Source organism: Bufo bufo, chromosome 2 (genome assembly GCF_905171765.1).
Source record: "Bufo bufo chromosome 2, aBufBuf1.1, whole genome shotgun sequence".
NCBI lineage: Eukaryota > Metazoa > Chordata > Amphibia > Anura > Bufonidae > Bufo > Bufo bufo.
In genome coordinates this window covers 459,094,197-459,118,578 of record NC_053390.1, presented here as the reverse complement: position 1 = coordinate 459,118,578, position 24,382 = coordinate 459,094,197, and the positions used below count along the sequence as shown (strand labels likewise).

The following is a 24,382-nucleotide window of genomic DNA, read 5'->3' as shown; positions in this document are numbered from 1 at the left end:
CTTTTGGTTCTGAAAAGAAAGCTGGAAGAGCTACCTCCTGAGCCCTATTAGTCCTAGAAGGAACCTTCGGCATAAAGGCGGGATCTGGTCTGAGAACTACCCTGTCTTCTCTGATGGACATGAAAGGGGGGTTAATGGAGAGGGCCTGAATCTCCCCAACCCTTCTGGCTGACGTTAAGGCTACCAGCAAAACTAGTTTAAGGGAAAGCACTTTAATTGAGCAAGAGACTAGAGGTTCAAAGGGATGTTTAGTTAGGGCATTTAACACCAAGTTAAGGTCCCAAGGAGGAAATCTAGGGCCTGCTACTGGCGTAATCCTATCTACTGCCTTAAAAAACCTAACAATCCAAGGGTCCATGGCTAAACTCCTTCTCCCTAAGACCGACAAAGCTGACACCTGCACTTTTAATGTACTTTTTGCCAACCCTAGGGACAATCCCCTCTGTAGAAAATCCAACACCTGAACCACTGAAAACTCTAATGGCCAGGAAACACTTTCTGTGCCTATAAAGGATAGGAACTTCCTCCATACCCGTGCATAAATAATATTCGTCACCTCCTTTCTACTTTTCATCAGAGTGGAAATGACCTCCCTAGAGAATCCCTGACTGGCTAAAAATGACCTCTCAAATTCCACGCCGAAAGATGCAGAGACTCTACCTCCGGGTGGAATACTGGACCCTGTGACAATAGGTCCGGAATTCCCGGCAGGATCCATGGATCCGAAACCGACATGGCCCTCAACAGGGAAAACCACGCCCTTTTCGGCCAGAAGGGAGCTATCAGAATCACTCTCGCCCTTTCGTATCTGATCTTCCTTATCACTAACGGAATCATTTGTAGCGGGGGAAAGGCATAACCTAGCGGGAAGTCCCATCTCTGGAGGAAGGCGTCCACCCCAGATGGGCACTCTTTTGGACTGAGGGAGAAGAACTCCGGCACCTTTCTGTTCTCCCTTGTGGCAAACATGTCTACCGAAGGCAGACCCCATAAATCTACTATCTGGGAGAATATCTTTGGACTTAGTGACCACTCCCCCTGACGTAGCCTGTGGCGACTCAGGAAGTCTGCCTGAAAATTCTCGACCCCTCGAATATGAATGGCCGAGAGATGAAGCACTTTCTCCTCTATTTCCTCGAAAATCCATCTTGTCTCCTTCTGTAAGGAATCTGACCTGGTTCCTCCCTGACGATTGAGATATGAGACCACTGTCCGATTGTCGGACATCACCCTCACATGTCTGTTCTGTATCATAGGAAGAACTGCCCTCAAGGCCAACAAAACAGCTCTCAGCTCCTTTCGATTTGACGAGAACAGCTTCTGACCCTGGGACCACTCTCCCTGAAAGATCTGATCCTCCACGTGAGCCCCCCATCCCCAGGGGCTGGCGTCCATAGTCACAACTACCGGTTCCGGAAAGGACCAGGGAAGTCCCTGAGTCAGATTCTCTTCTTCTTTCCACCAATTTAGGGATGAAAGAGTTACGTCGGACAAACTTATAACTGACTCCAGAGACGTCCCTGCTCGCCTTGCGGCAGCCAAAATCTCTCCCTGTAACTGGCGAGAGTGTCGCTGCGCCCACTGGACTGCTGGCATGCAGGATGTTAAGACTCCTAACAGGGACATAGCTTTCCTTATAGACAGGGTTCCTCCTGACTGAACCCGCCGAACTACTCCCTGAATCCTGGCTACCTTCTCCTCTGTGAGGAAAGTTTTCTCCAGCCTGGAATTTAAAACCAGACCCAAGAAAACCTGGCTTGATGATGGCTCCATCCTGGACTTCTGGGTATTCAAAAGCCACCCCAGGGACTGAAGTACCTCCATCACCCGATTCAGAGCCCTGACACACTCCGCTTGAGTTTGGGCCACCACCAGAAAGTCGTCCAAGTAAGGCAGAAATGTGATGTTCTCCTTCCTGATGAAGGAGGCCATCTGCGCCACTACCTTCGTAAAGATTCGAGGTGCCATGGAAAGGCCAAAGGGGAGTGCCTGGAACTGGTAATGAAGAAGCCCAGTCTCGGTTCTTACAGCCACCCGGAGGAATCTCTGGTGATCTGGATGAATCGGAATATGATGGTACGCATCTTTTAAATCCAGAACCGCCATATGACAACCCGGAGATAAAAGAAATATTGCTGACCTGATGGTTTCCATCTTGAATTTCCTGGCTTTCAGGAATTTGTTCAGGTATTTGAGGTTTATTATAGTCCGGTATGACCCATCTGGTTTCTTCACTAGAAACAGGGTGGAATAAAAACCTCTCCCTATCTCTGACTCTGGGACAGGAAGTAACACTTTTTTGTTTATTAGTTTTTTTATTTCTTGCAGCATAATGATAGAAAACTTTGAAATCACAAATTTTTCCGCGGGGTATCTCAAAAATTCTAACCTTAGACCTTCCCGCAGAAGACCTATCAACCATCTGCCCGCCATCTTTTCCCAAGCAGGAAGAAAGAATCTTAATCTTCCTCCTACTGGGATCATGGCGTCATTGCTTTCCTTGTTTTCCCCCACGAGCTGCGGCTGATCTAAACAAAAAGCCCTTACTTCCTGATCTAGGCCTTGCTCCCTGCTCTCTGTCCCCCGTCTGCTTTTTATTCTGAAATCCACTCGGGTTCCGAAAGGGCCGTCTATATTGCTTAAATTGAGTGAAAGATTCTTGGGGAAACTTTTTCTTTCTATCTGCCGCTTTTTCGAGTAAGGAGTCAAGTTCAGACCCAAAAAGGAACTGGCCATCACAGGGAATGCTACACAATCTCAGCTTGGACGGCATATCCCCCCCTTTCCAATTCTTAAGCCACAAAGCACGTCGCGCGGAATTGGAAAGGGATGCGGCTCTCGCTTCCAGCCTCACCGAGTCCACTGCGGCATCTGCAATAAAGTCCGCGGCCTTCTGGAAAGTGGGCATAGATGCCAACAATTGCTCTCTAGGGCATTTATCCCTAATCTGCCCCTGTAGCCTATCCAACCACAGTGACATAGATCTCACAACCACTGTGGCGGCTATACTAGGCCTGAAAGCCGCCGCAGAAGATTCCCATGAATTCTTAAGGGCAGAATCTATTCTTTTATCTAAGGGATCCCTCAAGAAACCCATGTCCTCAAAGGGCAGAGAGGATTTTTTAGAAATCTTGGAAATAGCTACATCCAGCTTCGGGGCCCTGTCCCAAGATGTAGATGCCTCTTCCTCAAAGGGGTACTTCCGCTTAAAGTTTTTAGAAATAAACGTTTTTTTATCCGGTTTTTTCCATTCTTTTTCTATCACAGCTGAGACCGATTTATGGACAGGGAAACACCTACGCTTCTTTTCCCTAAGTCCCCCAAAGACAACATCCTCTACAGATCTATTTTCTCTGGTATCTTCCAATTCCAGGGTAGATCGGATAACCTTTAACAATTTGTCCGTATCTTCTGCCGGAAAAAGGAACTTTCCTTCTTTGGTGTCATCCTCCGAAGAGAAGGAATCATTAGAGTCCTCATCCCCGGAGAGAGAGCCACTATCTTCCGATTCCACGTCGGACTCCTGTCTCACTTCTCTTCTTCTCTTCCTACCGGCTTTCAAGGAATTTTTGACTTCGGACATAATAGACTTAATGTCTTTTAGAAGACTCGGAGTCTCCTCGGCCACTGTCTTCTCAATGCACTGCTGACAGAGCTTCTTAGCATAAGTAGAAGACAGCGAGCACTTGCAGATAGGGCATTCCTTGTTCTTTTTCTTTGTCGCCACCTTCTTAGGCACCGTCTAAGAAAAATGGAATATACCCAATCTAAGTAACAGCCTAGACCCTGAAAGGAGCGAGAATAGGACTCACAATACCGGCGGCAAGATTTCAATATCTGCACATTCAGATCTCCCTTCTTCATCTATAATGAAAAGGTAACCTGCAAAAATATTGCCCAGGTTATCTACTGCCACCAAGAATTCCTCTCACCTGAGAGATACATAGTTACTGCAAACCTCTCCACGCCAAGATAGCCCAGGAACTTGGTCCACTTCAGGCACACCGAAAACAGACAACGGCGTCCAATAACTCCAGCACCCTCATACCTGTATGTAGTTGGTTTTAAAACTGCCGGGCAGCCGAACTTCCGGTCACCTGACCGGAAGCGCACGGCCGTGGAACGCATGGCACTTCCTGTCCAGACGCCACCCACCAGCGTCTACATCCGGTGGCGTCCTGGCTGGTTTGCAGCAATACTGGGGCCTTCTGGCCACCCTAGATCCGTTGGTGCGGTCCTCCTCGTCTGAGGGACCAGCACCTTCTGCCCTTGTGACCCGGGATCTTCTCACCGGTATCCTGCCCCCGACGCCTGTGGGGATGATCGGACAGGTAAACAAGCCGCCTCCAACCCTCCGGCATCTACCGGGACTTCCAGGTCAGGACGACAACTGCAGGCTCCCGTACCAGGACAGGAAACCTCACTGAGGTGGGAGAGCGGCTCCACCTTTTTATGCTGCAGGTTTCCTGTCCTGGGGCGGAGCCATCTCTCTAAGGTGCTGTCGTGGGGGAGGGGAAAAAATAATGTTTATTTTCAACGTGTATTTTTTTGTAAATCTTTATTTTTCATTTATACTTAATATTTTGGTGTTTTTTTTTTTTTTTTTTTTACTAACTTTTAGCCCCCTTAGGGACTAGAACCCTTGTCCTATTCACCCTGATAGATCTCTATCAGGGTGAATAGGAGCTCACACTGTCCCTGCTGCTCTGTGCTTTGTGCACACAGCAGCAGGGAGCTTATCATGGCAGCCAGAGCTTCAATAGCATCCTGGCTGCCATGGTAACCGATCGGAGCTCCAGGCTTACACTGCTGGGGCTCCGATCGGAGGAGCAGGGGAGAGGGGATCCTGTGGCCACTGCCACCAATAATTAAAACTGGGGGGGCGCACTGCACCACCAATGTTTTTAATACTGGGGTGGGGGGCGCACTGCGCCACCAATGAAGAGAATTCTCTCATTCATTCATATACAGGAGGCGGGAGCTGGCTGCAGAATCACATAGCCGGCTCCCGACCTCTATGAGCGGTAGCTGCGATCCGCGGCACCTGAGGGGTTAACTACCGCAGATCGCATATTGCTCAGAGGTCGGGAGCCGGCTATGTGATTCTGCAGCCAGCTCCCGCCTCCTGTATATGAATGAATGAGAGAGGCATCTTCATTGGTGGCGCAGTGGCCACAGCCCCGCCCCTTCTCTTGTCCTCCCTCCTCTCATTGGCGGCAGCAGCAGCACAGAGGGAGGGAGACACTGCTTCCTTCTCCCCTGTGCTGCTGAGGGAACACGGAGAACGCTGACAGCAGCGCGATCCTTGTTCCCCATATGTTATCGGTATATCGGCAAAATAGATGCCGATACTGATAACGGTCAAAATACTGAATATCGGCCGATAATATCGGTAAAACCGATAATCGGTCGATCCCTAATAAGCGTCAGACGTCTGTTCAGGCCATTTTACTCCCTGGAAAAAGTCTAAGGCGTACCAATATGCCTTAGACTTTTCCCTGCTTTTCATCAGTGCAGGGCGCGCTGTGAACGGCACAGGCAGCGCAGCGATGCTGCCTGTAATAACCAATAGCTAAGCTCCGGACAGCAAGGAGCTTTGCCATTTGTTAGTTTGGGTGGGCACCGGAGCGATACAGCGCCCTACAGCAGGGGAAGCTGGAAGGAGAAGGGCCAGCTCCTGGAGGTGGCTGAAGCAAGGAGCGCCGCGCGCGCAAGGACCCGAGAAGAATGGCAGCGGAGGAGCTGAAGCCTACAGCCCAAACATCAAGATGGACCTGCAGAAGAAGGTGACAGTGCAGGGTGTAATGTATGTAATGCAGTGTGTATACATCACACGCGGCGCTACATACATCACAGGCGTGTATACATCACACGCGGCGCTACATACATCACAGGCGTGTATACATCACACGCAGCGCTACATACATCACAGGCGTGTATACATCACACGCGGCGCTACATACATCACAGGCGTGTATACATCACACGCGGCGCTACATACATCACAGGCATGTATACATCACACGCGGCGCTACATACATCACAGGCATGTGATGTACGTAGCGCAGCGTGTGATGTACGTGGGCAGGCTATTATAGCCAAGTGGTTAAGTACAGGGAAGATCCACCATGGTAACATATATAAGTTTTGTGTGTACATTAAATGTATGACAAAAACGTGATGTGAACCTGGCCTAACTGAACAGACTCTGCCGACTATGATGGAGTCCGTTCAGTTTCCGTTCTATTTTTACCAGACAAAAAAAGTCCTTCATACAAGGTTTTTTGTCTGGCCTTTTTTTACAGAATCTTCAACAGAGGCTCCAAACGCAGCCTCCAACGCAGATGTGAACAAGTATAGGCCTATTTTTTATGTATCTGAATTACTGCAAATTTCATACTCCTCCACGGGTAAAAATGCTCCTCAAAAATGGTCAGAGGAGTATTTTTTCTCTTCTGGAAAAATGTAGTGCGACCTCTGGGAAGAAGCATGGGGCGCCTAGGGGTTGGAGGAAGCTCCCAGTGTGTCTTGCTGCTGCTTCCCCTGGTATCAGTGTACCCCAGTGCTGCTGACAAGTGAGGGTGATGCATAGATGGTGGGCACAGTCAGATGACCTGCCCCGGGCACTTCCTCTTCTGAGAAGTAGGGGACAGCTTCTCCCTTACCCCTGCCCACAGGGGATCAGGAGGAGACGTGAAGTGTGCTATAAGTAATGCCAGCCATACCAAGGCTTGATCTGTGGGCAGAGGTGCCTTGCATCAGTCCTGGTCATCAGCTGAATGTGTTGTAGTGTGTCACTGGGTCCACTGACATCCCTGTAATGCAGCTGGGTATTTACAATGGCAGTCTGGTGACTAACACACTGGCAGTGCCAATCACTACCTTGTATTTTCTCCTATTCTCTGCTGTCCTAACACTTCACAGCCACCGGCCCAGACTCCTCCCCCCCCCCACTACTACTGGCAGGACGACCATACCCTTAAGTTATTGGAGGGCCTATGGGGTTACCCAGCAGAGATGTCCCCTAACCCAATGCCACCCCTCGTTCTATGTGCAGCTTATGGGGCCTGACTTTGCCGATTACAATTTAATGGTTGGGGCTGTGGAGGGATGAGTGTTGAGCGGCTGCTCTACTGAAATGGGGGGTGACAGCTCTCCCTAAACTATGGCTGTTAACCTCTGAGATTCTGGTGAACTCCATAACACCTAGAATGGAAAGTTAGTGGCACCTGCCCAGCCATGTCAGGATATCCGACTCCTGTGTAAACCTAATGTACCCAATCCAGAATAGAAACCGAAACCTGGGAGAACACGATCCAGCTTCTAAAGACCCCGTGGGACATGGACTAAATTTAGTTAATTTATTAAGAAACAAAAAATTTGACATTATAACTGATAATCGTCCATGAAGATAATTTTTTTCCCCATGAGCACCCAGCCCTAGTATGAGGATCTGAATGAATTACCAGAAGTTTGCAAAAAAGATCTAGATGGGTGTTACCAGTTTGGGAAGGGGGGGCGCAGTAACATTAGCAGTTCTGATTGGATAATGTCCGACTGTGGAGGGACACAACATGCAGTCATTAGAATAGATGCTCTAGAACTAGTTTAACTTGGGGAGTGCCAGTAGTATCTCACACGGTCAGGATACTAAATAGTACGTTCACTACCTATTCTTATTTCACACCGCCTGAAGAACATATTTAAAAAGAAAACAATAATTTATTAATGTCTCATTAAAAAACGGGAAATTCCTGTACATCACTTTTCACTGAAGTAATGCAGTCCAGGAGGGTAATAGACCCGCTGCATTACATATAGTCTGGACTAAATCCTAATCCTGCTGGCACGTCTGTGCCGTTATCTGCTGGAGAAGGAATCGGGGCACGGCTCTTATTTTTGAACCAAGCACAAGTGCGTTTGTTTGCAGTCCTACCTAGCCTTAAACAGCAGAGCAGCTTGTAGTGAATAAAGGCTGGAGGCCCTGTTGAGAGTGGAGTCTGTGTTGTCTTCCAATCTCAAGGACTATTGGTATGTGAAGTAACTCACACACCCTATCAGGGCAACCCAACATATAGCATCGACACAGGGTTGAGTGTTGTTGTAGACACTCACTTAGCTGCCTATTCTGCCTACCCATTCATGCGGAAACACACTGGGTCTAGGTAGGGATGGGCGATATAGGCGATATGCAATATAAATTTGTGCATATCACCAGACCGCGATATGATCGTGCTCTCGGCGCGCACCATGTTCTCCTGAGCTTGCACAGTGGAGAAGGAGGGAGTCCCTCCCTCCCCACTGTGTGCGGCTGCCGCTAACCACCAATAAGAACAGAGTAGGAGGAGAAGGGGAGGGACTGTGGCCACTGCGCAACCAATGAATGAGCCGGCCATAACCCACAGGGTCCCCCTCCTCCCCCCCCCCCATCATGGGTGGCAGTGGGCAGTTCCGATCGGAGTCCCAGCAGTGTAATGCTGGGGCTCCGATCGGAACTGCCCACTGCCACCAATGATGGGGGGGGGGGGGGGGGGGGACCCTGTGGCCACTGCCACCAATGATTAATACTGGGGAGGGAGGGGGGGTGGGTTTGAGTTACCAGAGGGGGCTGATAAGAGGGAGAAGCTGGGGGGGGGCGGATCAGAGGCTGGCTGCCATGGTCAGCTCCCTGCTGTTGGGTCCACAAAGCACAGGGCAGCAGGGAGAGTGTAAAGTCCTATTCACCCTAATAGAGCTCTGTTAGGGTGAATATGACAAGGGTTCTAGCCCTTAAGGAGGCTAATAGTTATTAACCGCCTCACGTCCGCCCATAGGATATAAACGTCATATGGGTGGACGTCTATTTCTGACAGCACGTTTTAAAACGTCCTGTCAGAAATAGCAGCTGCACGCTAATCGTGCAGCTGCTGATCGGGTTGCCCGCTGTCAGTGACAGCAGGGCAACCCTAAGACAAGGCAGGGACAGTGCCCAGGTGTCCCTGCCTTCACGATCGCTGCAGACACAGCGCTGTGTCTGCAGAGCAGGAAGCGCTGTGGGCTTCCTGTTTCGGCCCGGCGGTCATGTGACCGCCGGGACCGGAGAGTGCAGGGGCTGTGTGAGGTCTCTCAGAGACCTCGATCAGCCCTGCTCTGAGGCTGTACAGCGCTGGATTGCTGCTGTACAGCCTCTCTAGGGGTGCATTTGTCCTGTAACTGGGGCTACTATGTCAGCCCCAGTTACAGGAGAAATCAACAGTGTAAAAAAAAATAAAAAGTGAAGTAAATGTCCCCCAGAGGTCTTGTATGACCTTATGGGGGACGAAAAGTGTAAAATAAAATAAAAATAAAAAAAAGGGTTGAAAAAAGAAAATAAAAAAAAGTTTCACATGTAAAAAAAAAATAAAAAATCCCAAGTAAGGAATAAAAAAAATTAAAAATAGAAAAAATAAAATAAAAGACATATTTAGTATTGCCGCGTCCGTAAAAACCAGCTCTATAAAAATATCACATGACCTAACCCCTCGGGTGAACACCGTAAAAAAAAAAAAAAAAAAAAAAAAAAGTCAAAACAAGCAATTTTTGTCACCTTGCATCACAAAAGGTGCAACACCAAGTGATCAAAAACGCGTATGTCCCACAAAATAGTACCAATAAAACCGTCACCTCATCCCGCAAAAAATGAGCCCCTACATAAGAAAATCTCTCAAAAAATAAAAAAACTATAGCTCTCAGAACATGGACACATTAAAACATAATTTTTTGGTTTCAAAAATGCTATTATTGTGTAAAACTTTCATAAATGAGAAAAAGTATACATATTAGGTATCGCCACGTCCGTAACAATCTGCTCTATAAAAATGTCACTTGACTGAACCCCTCAGGTGAACGCTGTAAAAATAAATAAATAGAAACTGTGCTAAAACAACCAATTTTTTGGTCACCTTGCCCCATAAAGTGTTATAATGAATGATCAAAAAAATCATATGTACCCAAAAATAGTACTAATAAAACTGGCACCTTATCCCCTAGTTTCCAAAATGGGGTCACTTCTTGGGAGTTTCTACTGTAAGGGTGCATCAGGGGGCTTCAAATGGGACATGGCATCTAAAAACCATGTGGAGTTCCTTTTCTTCTGTGCCCTGCCGTGTGCCCATACAGCAGTTTACGACCACATGTGGGGTGTTTCTGTAAACCGCAGAATCTGGGTAATAAATATTGAGTTTTGTTTGGCTGTTAACCATCGATGTGTTAAAGAAAAAAATTGATTAAAATGGAAAATCTGCCAAAAAAGTGAAATTTAAAAATTTGATCTCCATTTTCCTTTAATTCTTGTGGAACGCCTAAAGGGTTAACAAAGTTTGTAAAATCGGTTTTGAATACCTTGAGGGGTGTAGTTTCTACAATGGGGTCATTTATGGGGGTATCCACTATGTAGGCCCCACAAAGTGACTTCATACCTGAACTGGTCCTTATAAAGTGGGTTTTGGCAATTTTCTTAAAAATTTGAAGAATTGCTTCTAAACTTCTAAGCCTTCTAACGTCCTAAAAAAATAAAATGACATTTCCAAAATGATGCCAACATAAAGTAGACATATGGGGAATGTTAAATAATAAATATTTTATGAGGTATCACTTTCTGTTTTAAAAGCAGAGAAATTGAAATTTAGAAAATTGCGAATTTTTCAAATTTTTGGGTAAATTTGTGATTTTTTCATAAATAAAGGTGAAATATTTTGACTCAAATTTATGACTATCATGAAGTACAATGTGTCACGAGAAAACAATCTCTGAATGACTTGGATAAATAAAGGTGTTCCAAAGTTATTACCACATAAAGTGAGATATGTCAGTTTTGCAAAATTTGGCCTGGTCAGGAAGGGGGCAAAGGGCCCAGATGGGAAGTGGTTAAATAAAAAGTAAAAAAAAAAAAAAAAAAAGTTTAAACACCCCCCCCCCCCCCCCCCCAAATATAGAAAACAATATATCGTGATATATTGCACATGCTTAAAATCATATCGCAATATAGATTTTAGGCCATATCGCCGACCCCTAGGTATCGGACCGCATTCACACTACCAGGTCAGCTGGTGCGCTGCCTGACATTTAGTATGCACCCTGCCTACAGAGCCGTGTCCTGGATAGAGATCACTGGCTCAACGCGTTTCTACGTGACATCATCTGCCCCGTGTCATCAGGAGCGAAAGTCTCAAAATAGAGGTAAGCCTGTAGAGGAAAAGTGCCCCACACTTTTGCGTGTCAAGGCTCCGGCGCTATGACGGCCGTACGCGGGCGCATAAGCGCCGAAAGGATATCAGACAAGCCCCGCCTAGGGGGAGGTGTGTGCCGGTACTACCGCGAATCAGAGCTTGGCGCGTCATATGACATCCACCCCTTGACCCGCCCAGTACCCTGGTGAATGCATCCACCGCCTCACGATTGCGCAGAGTGCACTACTGTATTGGGGGAACCGAACACTGCGGCGAATATGTCTTCAATTCGCCTCGTACCTATGTGGGTATAATGGGAAACCCTTAAAGGTAACAATTCAGAATGCATCTGCATCACATCTCGAACCATAAGTTGAAAAGAAACCAGACTAGACCTAAAACAATGTGTCACCAGGCCTCACTGCATATCAAACTCCATGCCTGCTCTCTGCGATCAGATGCCACTCACAGAGAGGTGGTGGAGACATCGGGGAGGACATCATATTACTGTATGTACATGCACTTAGTAGTAGTGGAAGACATCTCACTTATGTTTTGCACTCAGTTGGATTAGATGAAGCAAGCATATGAAATAGCTTCATTCAAGCCTCTTGGACGAATAGTTTGCAACTTAAAGATCCACATTGCTTCTTTATGGAGTAACAGTGTGTCAATGTCTCCGCCGCGTATGGATCTGTTAATCAGAACAATCCCTTGTATCCGCAGAACATCGGGATCGCCGTCATGTACCTCACGTACATGACGTGACACAGTTGGGTCCTGTGGATTGCGGATATCAGATAGATGTTCGCCTATTCTCCTCCTGAGCTCACGTTTGGTCTTGCCTACATACTGTAGGCCGCACTTACAGGGAATCAGGTAGACCAAGCCCACTGAGGTACATCTAATGAAGGAACGGATATTATATCTATCACCAGTCGAAAAACTGGAGAAGAAATCTCCTTTCATGATGTGCTTGCATATAATATACCTTTAGCTGCATTTTTTAACCATGTACCAGATGTGGGACGTGTGTAGAGGCTGTGCACCAATCGATCACGTAGATTAGAAGCACATCGATACGTGACAGATGGACGGTCAGATATAGATGACCCGATATCTGGATCGGACTGAAGAATGGACCAGTGAGCGTCTACAATAATACTCAACCCTGTGTCGATGCTATATGTTGGGTTGCCCTGATGGGGTGTGAGTTACTTCACATACCAATAGTCCTTGAGATTGGAAGACAACACAGACTCCACTCTCAACAGGGCCTCCAGCCTTTATTCACTACAAGCTGCTCTGCTGTTTAAGGCTAGGTAGGACTGCAAACAAACGCACCTGTGCTTGGTTCAAATATAAGAGCCGTGCCCCGATTCCTTCTCCAGCAGATAACGGCACAGACGTGCCAGCAGGATTAGGATTTAGTCCAGACTATATGTAATGCAGCGGGTCTATTACCCTCCTGGACTGCATTACTTCAGTGAAAAGTGATGTACAGGAATTATTTCCCGGTGTGAAATAAGAGTGCCAGTAGTTACCAAAAAGACCTGTCAGGAGAGGTGACAGGTCCTAGTTAAAGGGCTTTTCCAAGTTCAGAAAAAAAATGCAGCAAAGGGAGGAAACCCAAGAAATCAAGAGCTGCGTTACTTGCCTGTTAAATCCAGCGCCACTGCTCCCTACCGGTCCTTATGTGGCTGCAGCAACGGCATGTCCGAATGCCAAGGTGGCAGCTGCGGCCAATCCGTCACATCATCACTACAGTCAGGAGTAGCGGCGGGTGATTTATAAGTAATGCTTCTTGTTTTATTGCTTTTCCGCCTTTTCCCCAACAACAGACGTTTTCGGCCTATTAATAAGCACGACGCCAAATTATTAGAGACGCTGCCTGCTGCTCTTAGTCACCTGGAAAGAACTTCAAAAACTAAAAAGGTAAATTGCATAAAGTGTTATTATGACCCACTACTACACAATGCCAGGAGCAGGAATTAACCCCTAAGCCTATGATGGTACAGGGTGGTCTCCTACACCTCAATACAGGAAGGACGTAGCAGGCCCAAGTGAAAAACAAAAGCCACGGGCCCATATCACACCCCGTATCTGCCACTAGCTAATGAGTCACAGGCCACCCTCATCTCTCAGCCCTCTACAAAGCCACAAGAAGAAAAAGCCGGACTAAAAGCCAACAATCAGCACAAGGGGTTAACGAGGGCCAACTACAGAGCCAGCCCGCACTATGGCCCTGCACCACAAAAGTGACAAACAAGTTGGCCAGGTCTGGGGCACACCATAGCAGCACCTGGCTGGCACTGCCACTATATAGGGGGGCAAGGGCACGTGACAACCTACCTGAGCTGATGAAAAGTTGAAGTGAGGGGAAAGTGGCCACCACATTGGGGTGCATCCCTCTGAGGGAGGCTGGAAGGGGAGATGACGGCGCCTCCTTATAAGGAGGTCACCCAACTCCTGCAGGCACTTGCCAGGGACTCACCAACCAGCTCTCTGCCTGAAGTTGAGCCGGGTGAACCCTGGGCACATGTCAGTCACCCCCAACCGTCCCAAACATGAGCAGAGTGTCACAGGCACCCCAACAAGAGGTCACCCCAGTCCTGCCCGTGTACCTGGCTCTTCTGGTAGCTTTCAAAGGCCCGTAGGGCGCTGTCGGTGAGCTTCACGTGGAAGACGGACACCCTTCCTCCGACCCTCCCGCAGGACAGCCCGTAACTCCGTTCCTCCTGCAGCGCCGCCATCTTAACAACACCATTCCCCACGGTAGCGGCTCGCTCCCATCCCCTAGAAGGACCTGACGTCACGAGTCACGTGGCCGCGATCACATGACCACGACGGGGGGAAGCCGAGATTCAAATGGCGTACATTGAGGATAAAGGTGGTGCTGATGGTGCTGCTTCTCTCAGGCCTGCAATTGTAGAGGCGTATAGAATGAGTTTCATGAGCTTGAACAGGACGTCAGTAGTGTAGCTTCTAATATGTTCTATATTCCCATATGTCCACCCTTAGGGTACTTTCACACTTGCAGCAGGCAGTTCCGTCGCCGGAAACGGATGCGGATCCGTCTCGCAAATGCATTGCAATACCGGATCCGTCTTTCCGGTTCTCACCCAGAAAAACGGATCCAGTATTTATTTTTTCTCTCATTTTTTTTAAAGGTCTGCGCATGCAAAACCGAATCCGTTTTGCCAGAACACTTAGTACCGGATCCGGCATTAATACATTTCAATGGAAACTAATGCCAGATCCAGCTTTCCGGCAAGAGTTCAGGATTTTTGGCCGGAGAGAGAACTACAGCATGCTGTGGTATTTTCTCCAGCCAAAAAACGTAAGAGGGACTGAACTGATGCATCCTGAACGGATTGCTCTCCATTCAGAATACATTAGGATAAAACTGATCAGTTTTTTCCGGTGTTGAGCCCCTAGGACGGAACTCAATACCGGAAAAGAAAAACGCTAGTGTGAAAGTACCCTTAGGGCTCTTTCACACGGGCAAATGCCGTGCGGGTAATCGGTTGCGTGAAAGAGTGCCAAGCCCCGTTCTCTTTCACGCTGCGGATTACCCGTACGGGATCCGCCCATGTGAGGATGCCTGCCCTTAAGGCAGGCATCCTCAAACTGCGGCCCTCCAACTGTTTGAAAACTACAACTCCCAGCATGCCCGAACAGCCTACAGGTATCAGCCTACAGAAGGGCATTGTTGGAGTTGTAGTTTTACAATAGCTGGAGGGCCGCAGTTTGAGGATGCCTGCCGTAACCGCTTCCGGACCGCCGAACGCAGGGACGCGTCCTGGAGGCGGTCGATTCATTCCTCCTGGACGCATATACGCGTCCTCTCGCGAGACGCGAGATTTCCTGTGAACGCGCGCACACAGGCTCGCGCGTTCACAGGATCGGAAGGTAAGCGAGTGGATCTCCAGCCTGCCAGAGGCGATCGTTCGCTGGCAGGCTGGAGATACGATTTTTTTAACCCCCAACAGGTATATTAGACGCTGTTTTGATAACAGCGTCTAATATACCTGGTCCTCTGGTGGTCCCTTTTGCTTGGATCGACCACCAGAGGACACAGGCAGCTCAGTAATAAGTAGCACCAAACACCACTACACTACACCCCCCCTGTCACTTATTAACCCCCTGATTACCCCTGATCACCCCCCTGTCATTGATCACCCCCTTGTAAGGCTCCATTCAGACGTCCGTATGTTTTTTACGGATCCACGGATACATGGATCGGATCCGCAAAACACATACGGACGTCTGAATGGAGCCTTACAGGGGGGTGATCAATGACGGGGGTGATCACCCCATATACACTCCCTGATCACCCCCCTGTCATTGATCACCCCCCTGTCATTGATCACCCCCCTGTCATTGATCACCCCCCTGTAAGGCTCCATTCAGACGTCCGTATGTTTTTTACGGATCCATGGATCGGATACGCAAAACACATACAGACGTCTGACTGGAGCCTTACAGGGGGGTGATCACCCCATATAGACTCCCTGATCACCCCCCTGTAAGGCTCCATTCAGACGTCCGTATGTTTTTTACAGATCCACGGATACATGGATCAGATCCACGGATACATGGATCGGATCCGCAAAACACATATGGACGTCTGAATGGAGCCTTACAGGGGGGTGATCAATGACAGGGGGGTGATCACCCCATATAGACTCCCTGATCACCCCCCTGTCATTGATCACCCCCCTGTAAGGCTCCATTCAGACATTTTTTTGGCCCAAGTTAGCGGAAATTGTTTTTTTTGTTTTTTGTTTTTTTTTTTATTACAAAGTCTCATATTCTACTAACTTGTGTCAAAAAATAAAATCTCACATGAACTCACCATACCCCTCACGGAATCCAAATGCGTAAAAATTTTTAGACATTTATATTCCAGACTTCTTCATACGCTTTAGGGCCCCTGTTAAAGATGTGTGAATTTTATTCTATATTTTGTATATCTAGGACTGTAATAAGTTAACTTTTTCTTTTCCAAGTGCCTCCCCCCCACCCCTCTCTTTGTTTCAAGGCTGGAGAGGAGAGAGAGGGGGGCAAAGTGCTGTGCTGTAAGAAGTGTCTGATTTCTCATCTTTATACAGGTGTCCCATAGATGGTGGAGATGCATAGACCAATCATATGACTTGATATATTATTCACTGCCTATAGAGAAGCACCTCTTTGAAGTGTCACATATGACGTATGCAGTATTATTGTTAGAATAGAAGCCATTACAAAATGGCGATGGTAACGAGATGTTTACATTAGTTCACATTCCAAAGTGGTACCTACTGCGCAGATGCAGGTGTATTATCTCCTCTCTCATCTCTTTTTCCTTTTTGACCAATGAAACAATGTTTAAGCCTCAGAGAGGACTGCCCTCTTCTGAAGATGTATATACGCTTACCCCATGTAATAAAAGTTAGAGATTGCTTTGACCAACTTCTGTGTCAGTGTTCAGTCTCTCAGCCACGCGTGGATATTAACCCCTGGGGGGGTACAATGATCTGGAACACCAGAGTGTATCTAAAATGCCCTAATTTAGGGCTGCTTTAACAAATGGCCCCCAACGTGGGGCCCCAAGGCGAAGGTAGCATCGACAGCCGACACACAAGAGGCCCCAGGACTTGACGAACGGCAGAGAGGAGATGGCCGGCTTTCATAGAACGGTAAGAATACTCTTACCTGCCTTTCTGCCATTTAGTTCGTCACTTCATGTTGGCTTAGTCTGCTGTGAGGTGGTACCCATGTAAGTATAGTAGTCGGCTGTAATGCTGAAAGCCTGGGGTCCATAGAACCATAGTCTGAAATCATAGATCACTCTGGTGTGTATATGTTTTGTGTGTGTCTGATTTATGTGAGGAGTGAGTTGAGCACAGACGGTAAAACCACAGACAAAGGGAGGGGACAGTAACCTCCTGGTTTGGAAGGGGGCGCTGTAGCGCCGAGGTGTGGGACCAAGTAAACTCCGGCTGACCTGGCAGGGAGACGCGTGGAGCTGTATGACCCTTGACTTAAGGGAAGACTGCAGAGATATTCTCCACCTGACCTGACCTCAGGGAGACGCGTGGAGCCGTATGACCCGAAAGGGAAGACTGCGGAGATATTCTCCACCTGACCTGATCCCAGGAAGACGCGACGGAGCCGCCTGAAGATGTGCGGGGAGTCCCAGCTGACTAGTCAGACGTGATAGTCAGATTTGAGCAAACCAGTGGGGAGGGTGAATCCTTTGTCTGCGGAAGAAAGGGCTAAAGGTGCTGATCACTCCTCTGTTTTGTGTGTGTGTCAGTTTGAAATACTGTTGTTAAGAGGGCAGTCCAGAGAATATACTGCTCCTCAGATTGTAGCGAGAGAAGAAGGAAGTCAACATGTGAAGAATGATAAGAAGTTAAGGGAGATTATAGGATGTGATATGGAGAATTGAAAGTTAAAATGTGACAAAGAATGTTAGAGAAAGGGTGGCCCCGGACAGAAGGTCGCCCGGCTGGCAACAGGGATGAAAATCTGTAAGAAACTGTGAAGTTAGAGCTTACAGATTGAGGGCATCAGAACTCTGGTGATGTTAAAGGGGGAGTTTTAACGAGTGAGAAAACAGAGCAGTGTCGGGGAAAGCTGAATGATTATTAGGTGCAGCACAGGCATGGCACCGAGTGGCAAGTCGATTTACGGCAACTGGAGGGACAAAAAGATGGTCAGTTAATGGAACTGTGAAATAGAGAGATTCACTTTCCTCCCGCCTTCACACAGAAACATTCCTGAGATAAGAAGAGCAGGAAAATGAGGGGAGGGAAAAATGGGGGCAGGGAATCGTGCAGAGTAAGTGATGTTATATGTGTAATATTATTATAGAAGACAAAGAATTGTTCAATAATCTTCTTTCTTCTTTCCCAAGCAGTGTACTGTGGGAATCCGGCTTTTAACAAAATGACTGTATGATTATAACATGTATATTGTCTTACAGCGACAGACCATCAGCAATTCTGGGTGTGGTGTGGCTGTCTGTTTCCAGGAAAGCTGTGTTTGTCTGTGCTGCAAGTTTTGGGATGAAACATTGTGGGTTGGAAGACATAAATGATTCAGTGGAATGTGAATGGGTGTGGCTTTGAGTTGTAATTGAGGCGAATATGTGTGAAGACTGATTATGAGCTGTTAATGAAAATGTATACGAATGCCTATGGAGTACGGTATTTGTTTTTTAAATAATATGCGCATTGAGGATTTTATTTTATTTTTTTCTTGGAAGTTTTTGGGGTTTTTATTGGTGCCAACAGCATTGATCAAGCTGTACATTTTTTTATATCGAAGTCAATGAAAAGTTCTTTATGGGCCCTTTGTGTGTTCATGTCTGTATTGTCAGATCTGTTTGTGTCAATGTTTGAAGTTACGTGTTACATGTTAAGTGTTGTGCTAAACATCAGAGCTCTGTTCTTATGGACAGCTGGGACACTACTGACGGACAGAAGGAGGACCACAGCGGCCGACTAAAAGGGGTGGACTTAGATGACTCAGAGCGGAGGGAGGAGGATAGGGGTGGACGTTACAGACAACGACAGCCCTTGTGCCCATCCCCTAGTTATAAGACACTCCCATGGAAGATGAGAAGTCCTGTTTTGTTTTCCAGTCTATTAATTCCGCGATAGTTGGATACTTCTGTAAGCCAAAATGCAGAGTAACATCAAGCGGCATTGGGTGGTTCAGTGGTGCCAACCATAGGTAGTGTTCCTTTGGCATTGCTACAGCCCTGATGTCAAACGCCTCATTGAAGTGAGGAAAAAGTAAGTCTGCCACCCTGTGATGGGCCTGCAGAGTCTGTGGGACCCAGATCCCAGAAGAGAGAATGTTGTGCTGTGTGTGGTACTCCTCGTCCACACCACACGAAAGGATTGTATTCTATGTTGACCATGCCCGGATCACTGTCCGTCCCCACAGAAACCCATGTTTTGTTGTCATAAGGAGAACACAAAGACAGGGAGGGTGGGGAGTTAGATCAAGATTAGGAAACAGGAAATCCAGTATCGGCTCTACTTTTAAACATTTTTAGCAGATTCAGTCTGGCCCAATGATATCCCTTACTCTGGGTGATAAAGAAGTAGTCCCGTTTTTGATTGATACTGGAGCAGCCAAGACAGTTGTGCACAGCAAACATGGCCTCCCCTGATTTACTCTCCAAGCACACCAGTCTTTGGGTAGAAGTGGATGGGAAAGTAGTACGCTCCCTTTTCAACAGAAACCATCCATATGAGATTTGCCCCTAACCAAGATGCGCTTGCCCGTTTGCTGGTCAGTGGTAACGCCCCTTGTTGCCTCCTGGGTGCAGATTTGCTTGCAAAAGTACATTCTGGTATCTCACATCAGGAGGACGGCACTGTGAAGCTTACAGGTGCCCTCAACGACCAGGAACTTTGTTTGTTGGCCATTAGTGATAAAATTCCCTGGTCCATGTTTGTATCAGTACTCCCAGAAGCTGAGAAAAGCAAAACCACTCACCATTGGATGGTACATGACCTACATGCCGTTAATGAGGCCACAGTTTCTAACACCCACATCGTGCCCAATACACACACCTTGTTGGCTCAGGTTCCCATTACCCCTGCTCACTCCACTGTGATTGATTTGTCCTTTAGTCCCTACCGCCTCACAGATGAGGTGGTAGATGCTTTTTATGCCTAGAACTGGCAATTTTGTGTTCCCCCACACTGGGCCTATCAGATTATTACATTTAGATTGTATTGTTATGAAGTGAGTGGCCATGACTCAGCTGTCCTCACCCAACTGCATGGCCAGCTATAACGCCCCGTAGCATATTATTCAGTCAGACTTCATCCGTGGCCAGAGGTGCCCCTTTCTGCATCAGAGCTGTAGTAGTTGTACTAGCTATGCTTGATGAAAGCTCTGAGATAGTTCTGAACCACAAAGTGATGGTGATATTACATCTATCCTCATGAACGTACAATCCAAATGATTGTTTTGTTGCCCGTTATTTGAGAATGCAGTGTTCCATTTTGTTGCCTGACAATGTTGCTCTCCAAAGGTGTAATACTTTGGACCCAGCCACCCTGTTGCCTCTGGACCAAGGGGGGAGGGAAGAGTTAGGGCACCGCACTTTAAACTTTTCTTCCAGATTCAAAGGAAGAGGCTCCTGACTGTTTGCAGATGATGTCACAAGAGGTAGTGGGATTTGGTAAATCAGCCATTAGGTAATCTAGATCATGTGCTCTTTGTGGATGGATCGAGGTATGGCCAGGATGGCAGGTACTACACAGGTTGGGCAGTGGTGATTAAACGTGAACTACCACACATGTCTGCTCAAGAAGTGGAGCTAAAAGACTCTGAAGATGGCTTGCAGATGGAAAAACAGCCAACATTTACACTGATTCCAGGTGTGCTTTTGGGATAGCCCATGACTATGGGCCCACATGGAAAGCCAGAGACTCCTTGATCGCTTCAGGTAAACCCATCGAAAATGGGGAAGCAGTGAGGTCTCTGATGGAAGCCCTCTTGTCACTAACATGAGAGGTGATGATAGCAACGAAAGGCCACTGTAAACAGATGCAGAGGAGGCAAAGGGGAAAGCCACGGCAGATCAGGCGGCAAAAATGGCTGCCAAATTACCTAAGCAGACCCCTGTCTTAAGTGGCCACAGTTCAGGTCCCTGAAATAACTCCTCCTGTCTCCCGAAAGTTCTTAAGACCTTACAGAACCAGATGGGGAAGGAGGAAAGGGACTGGTGGATGGAAAAGGGGGGACTACAAATAAGAAGGGAAACTTTGCCTTCCCAGGTCCCTCTACTCCACGATGGCACAGGCAACCCATGGAGTGATGCACCAGACAAAAACTGCTATGTGTGATTTAGTACGTAGCATATGGTACGCCCCAGGGTTCAGCACTGTAACAGTCAGACATACTCAAGGATAAACGGTTGTGCCCACAACAACGTGGGCAAGGTGGTTAAGGTACCCAAGAAACACGTCTTGCTTTTTGTATCTGTTTCAACGTTTGCAGACTACCTTCAAATACACAAGGTGGGCATGTATGAGTATGTATTGATATGTGACTTGTTTTCAGGATGGCCAAAACCGTACCCAAAGAAGTAATGAAGATTATGGCCGAAGTTGTGTGCAGGTATGGGGTACCTTAGATCATTGAAAGTGACACAGGTGTTCACTTCACAGGTGAAGTGATGCAGGAGATGATGAAGGTTTTGGGTGTAGGACAGGCCTTACATGCTTCGTACCATCCACAAAGCAGCAGTAGAGTAGGGGAAAGGAACTGAACGGGACACTAAGTTAAAGATTCAAAAGCCTTAGAGTACCTGCTGGTAGCCCTCTTTTAGTAAGGTATACGCCTAACCGTGAGACAGGCCTTTGTCCCTATAAGGTCCTTTTTGGGTCAGGCCCTAGGATAGGATTTTATTTCCCACAGCAGCTCCAGATGCAACATGGTTGTCTGACAGATTATGTGATCAGTTTGTACAAGCATTTGACTAAAGTACATTTTCGAGTTTTTGCTCACTTCCAGGTTTTGATAAAGTACCAGGAACCCACCCACTTGTGTCTGGAGATTGGGTGGTAATAAAAGACACGTTAGGAAAGTCCTAAAACCCTGGTTTGATGGTCCATTCCGAGTGTTGTTGTCATGACTGTGACTGATCCAGACAGGTCTGGGAGGAGAAGGTCGCAGCGACTTGCTACTCGCGATAGCTTGTGAGTTTGCTCCGTGGTTCAGGGTATGTCATCTGGGTTTTGCCTTGTGAACCTTTTTGTCCTGACTGGGAGTTTGTAGGCATCCTCCTCAGGTGAGTCCTGTCTGCCACTCCCAGCTACTATATTAGTTTCACTTTCACTTGCAGTCATTGCCAGATATAGTCCTTACTTCCAGTGCTACTCTGACCTTGGAAGGAGATCGTTTGATGGTGTTGCTGTGAAGCTCTTGTCCGGCGTGGACTGTCGTGTTTGGGATCGCCTTCTCTGCTCGTGACTGGATAAGTCTATCTCTGCTGTTGATTGTTTGTTTGTTGCTGTCTTCCCCTGTTGTTTTCCTAGACGTGAGTGATGGTGACTAGCGCTCCCATCGGCCTTTCCCCAGTCCAGTCTTGTTAGGGCGACTGAGGGTTTAGGCATCCTGCTCGCCGCACGGGTTCACACCCCGTCTAGGGTATCAGGGCAGACAGGTGCCAGCTTAGGGTTAGTCAGGGGTGGCCATTCTATTTCCCATCCGTAGATAAGGGTCCCCCTTCCCCTCCGTCTGGTGCGACACGACTGCTGCTGGGATAGCGGTCGTGACAGTTGTTGACCACAAGCACAGTGAAGCTCAAAGAAAAGGAAAATTGGATTGATTTCAAGGAAGTGTTGAGACTGGTTTTCCCTTGTGTGACTGTTGATCATGACTCAAAAGAATATGGAAAAATTGTATGAAAACATCGATCCAGAAAATCAGAAGCATTGATGACCTCCAGTCCCCCCATATCATGTAAACGCCAGTTAGGGAAAGATCATCTGACTTCCCCGTGCTCAAGTCCAGTGTCACGGGAGGCTGTTCGCTAGGTATGGCTTGTCGTGGAAGCTGGTGAAGAGGAGGCGGAGCATTGGGACAGATGTTTAGGTTTAGGGAGAGAATGAAATTCAAGGGGGGACTGTTAAAGATGTGTGAATTTTATTCTATATTTTGTATATCTAGGACTGTAATGAGTTAACTTTTTCTTTTCCAAGTGCCTCCCCCCCCACCCCTCTCTTTGTTTCAAGGCTGGAGAGGAGAGAGAGGGGGGCAAAGTGCTGTGCTGTAAGAAGTGTCTGATTTCTCATCTTTATACAGGTGTCCCATAGAGTGTGGTGGAGATGCATAGACCAATCATATGACTTGATGATATATTATTCACTGCCTATAGAGAAGCACCTCTTTGAAGTGTCACATATGACGTATGCAGTATTATTGTTAGAATAGAAGCCATTACAAAATGGCGATGGTAATGAGATGTTTACATTAGTTCACATTCCAAAGTGGTACCTACTGCGCAGATGCAGGTGTATTATCTCCTCTCTCTTATCTCTTTTTCCTTTTTGACCAATGAAACAATGTTTAAGCCTCAGAGAGGACTGCCCTCTTCTGAAGATGTATATACGCTTACCCCATGTAATAAAAGTTAGAGATTGCTTTGACCAACTTCTGTGTCAGTGTTCAGTCTCTCAGCCACGCGTGGATATTAACCCCTGGGGGGTACAATGATCTGGAACACCAGAGTGTATCTAAAATGCCCTAATTTAGGGCTGCTTTAACACCCCTAAAAAGCCAGGGCAGTATAAATACCCCACATGTGACCCCATTTCGGAAAGTAGACACCCCAAGGTATTCGCTGAGGGGCATATTGAGTCCATGAAAGATTGACATTTTTGTCCCAAGTTAGCGGAAAGGGAGACTTTGTGAGAAAAAACAAAAGAAAATCAATTTCCGCTAACTTGTGCCAAAAAAAAATAAATTCTATGAACTCGCCATGCCCCTCATTGAATACCTTGGGGTGTCTTCTTTCCAAAATGGGGTCACATGTGGGGTATTTATACTGCCCTGGCATTTTAGGGGCCCTAAAGCGTGAGAAGAAGTCTGGGATCCAAATGTCTAAAAATGCCCTCATAAAAGGAATTTGGGCCCCTTTGCACATCTAGGCTGCAAAAAAGTGTCACACATCCGGTATCGCCGTACTCAGGAGAAGTTGGGCAAGAAGTTGGGCAATGTGTTTTGGGGTGTCATTTTACATATACCCATGCTGGGTGAGATAAATATCTCGGCAACTTTTCACATTTTTTAATACAAAGTTGGCATTTGACCGAGATATTTCTCTCAACCAGCATGGGTATATGTAAAATGACACCCCAAAACACATTTCCCAACTTCTCCTGAGTACGGCGATACCAGATGTGTGACACTTTTTTGCAGCCTAGGTGGGCAAAGGGGCCCAAATTCCAAAGAGCACCTTTAGGATTTCACAGGTCATTTTTTACACACATTTTGATTTCAAACTACTTACCACACATTAGGGCCCCTAGAATGCCAGGGCAGTATAACTACCCCACAAGTGACCCCATTTTGGAAAGAAGACACCCCAAGGTATTTTGTGATGGGCATAGTGATTTCATTTTTTGTCACAAGTTAGTGGAATATGAGACTTTGAAAGAAAAAAATATATATATCAA

General features: G+C 47.1%; 1 protein-coding gene across 1 annotated transcript in view; it reads right to left on the bottom strand.

Moving 5' to 3' along the window:
- ELL (elongation factor for RNA polymerase II) overlaps positions 1-13,992 on the bottom strand; it is a 101,182-nt gene extending 87,190 nt beyond the window's left edge. The window contains exon 1 of the mRNA XM_040417637.1: positions 13,811-13,992. Within this exon, the coding sequence (XP_040273571.1) occupies positions 13,811-13,939 (129 nt within the window). The 5' untranslated portion in view covers positions 13,940-13,992. The remainder of the gene's footprint in view (positions 1-13,810) is intronic.
- Between the last annotated feature and the right edge of the window lie 10,390 nt (positions 13,993-24,382).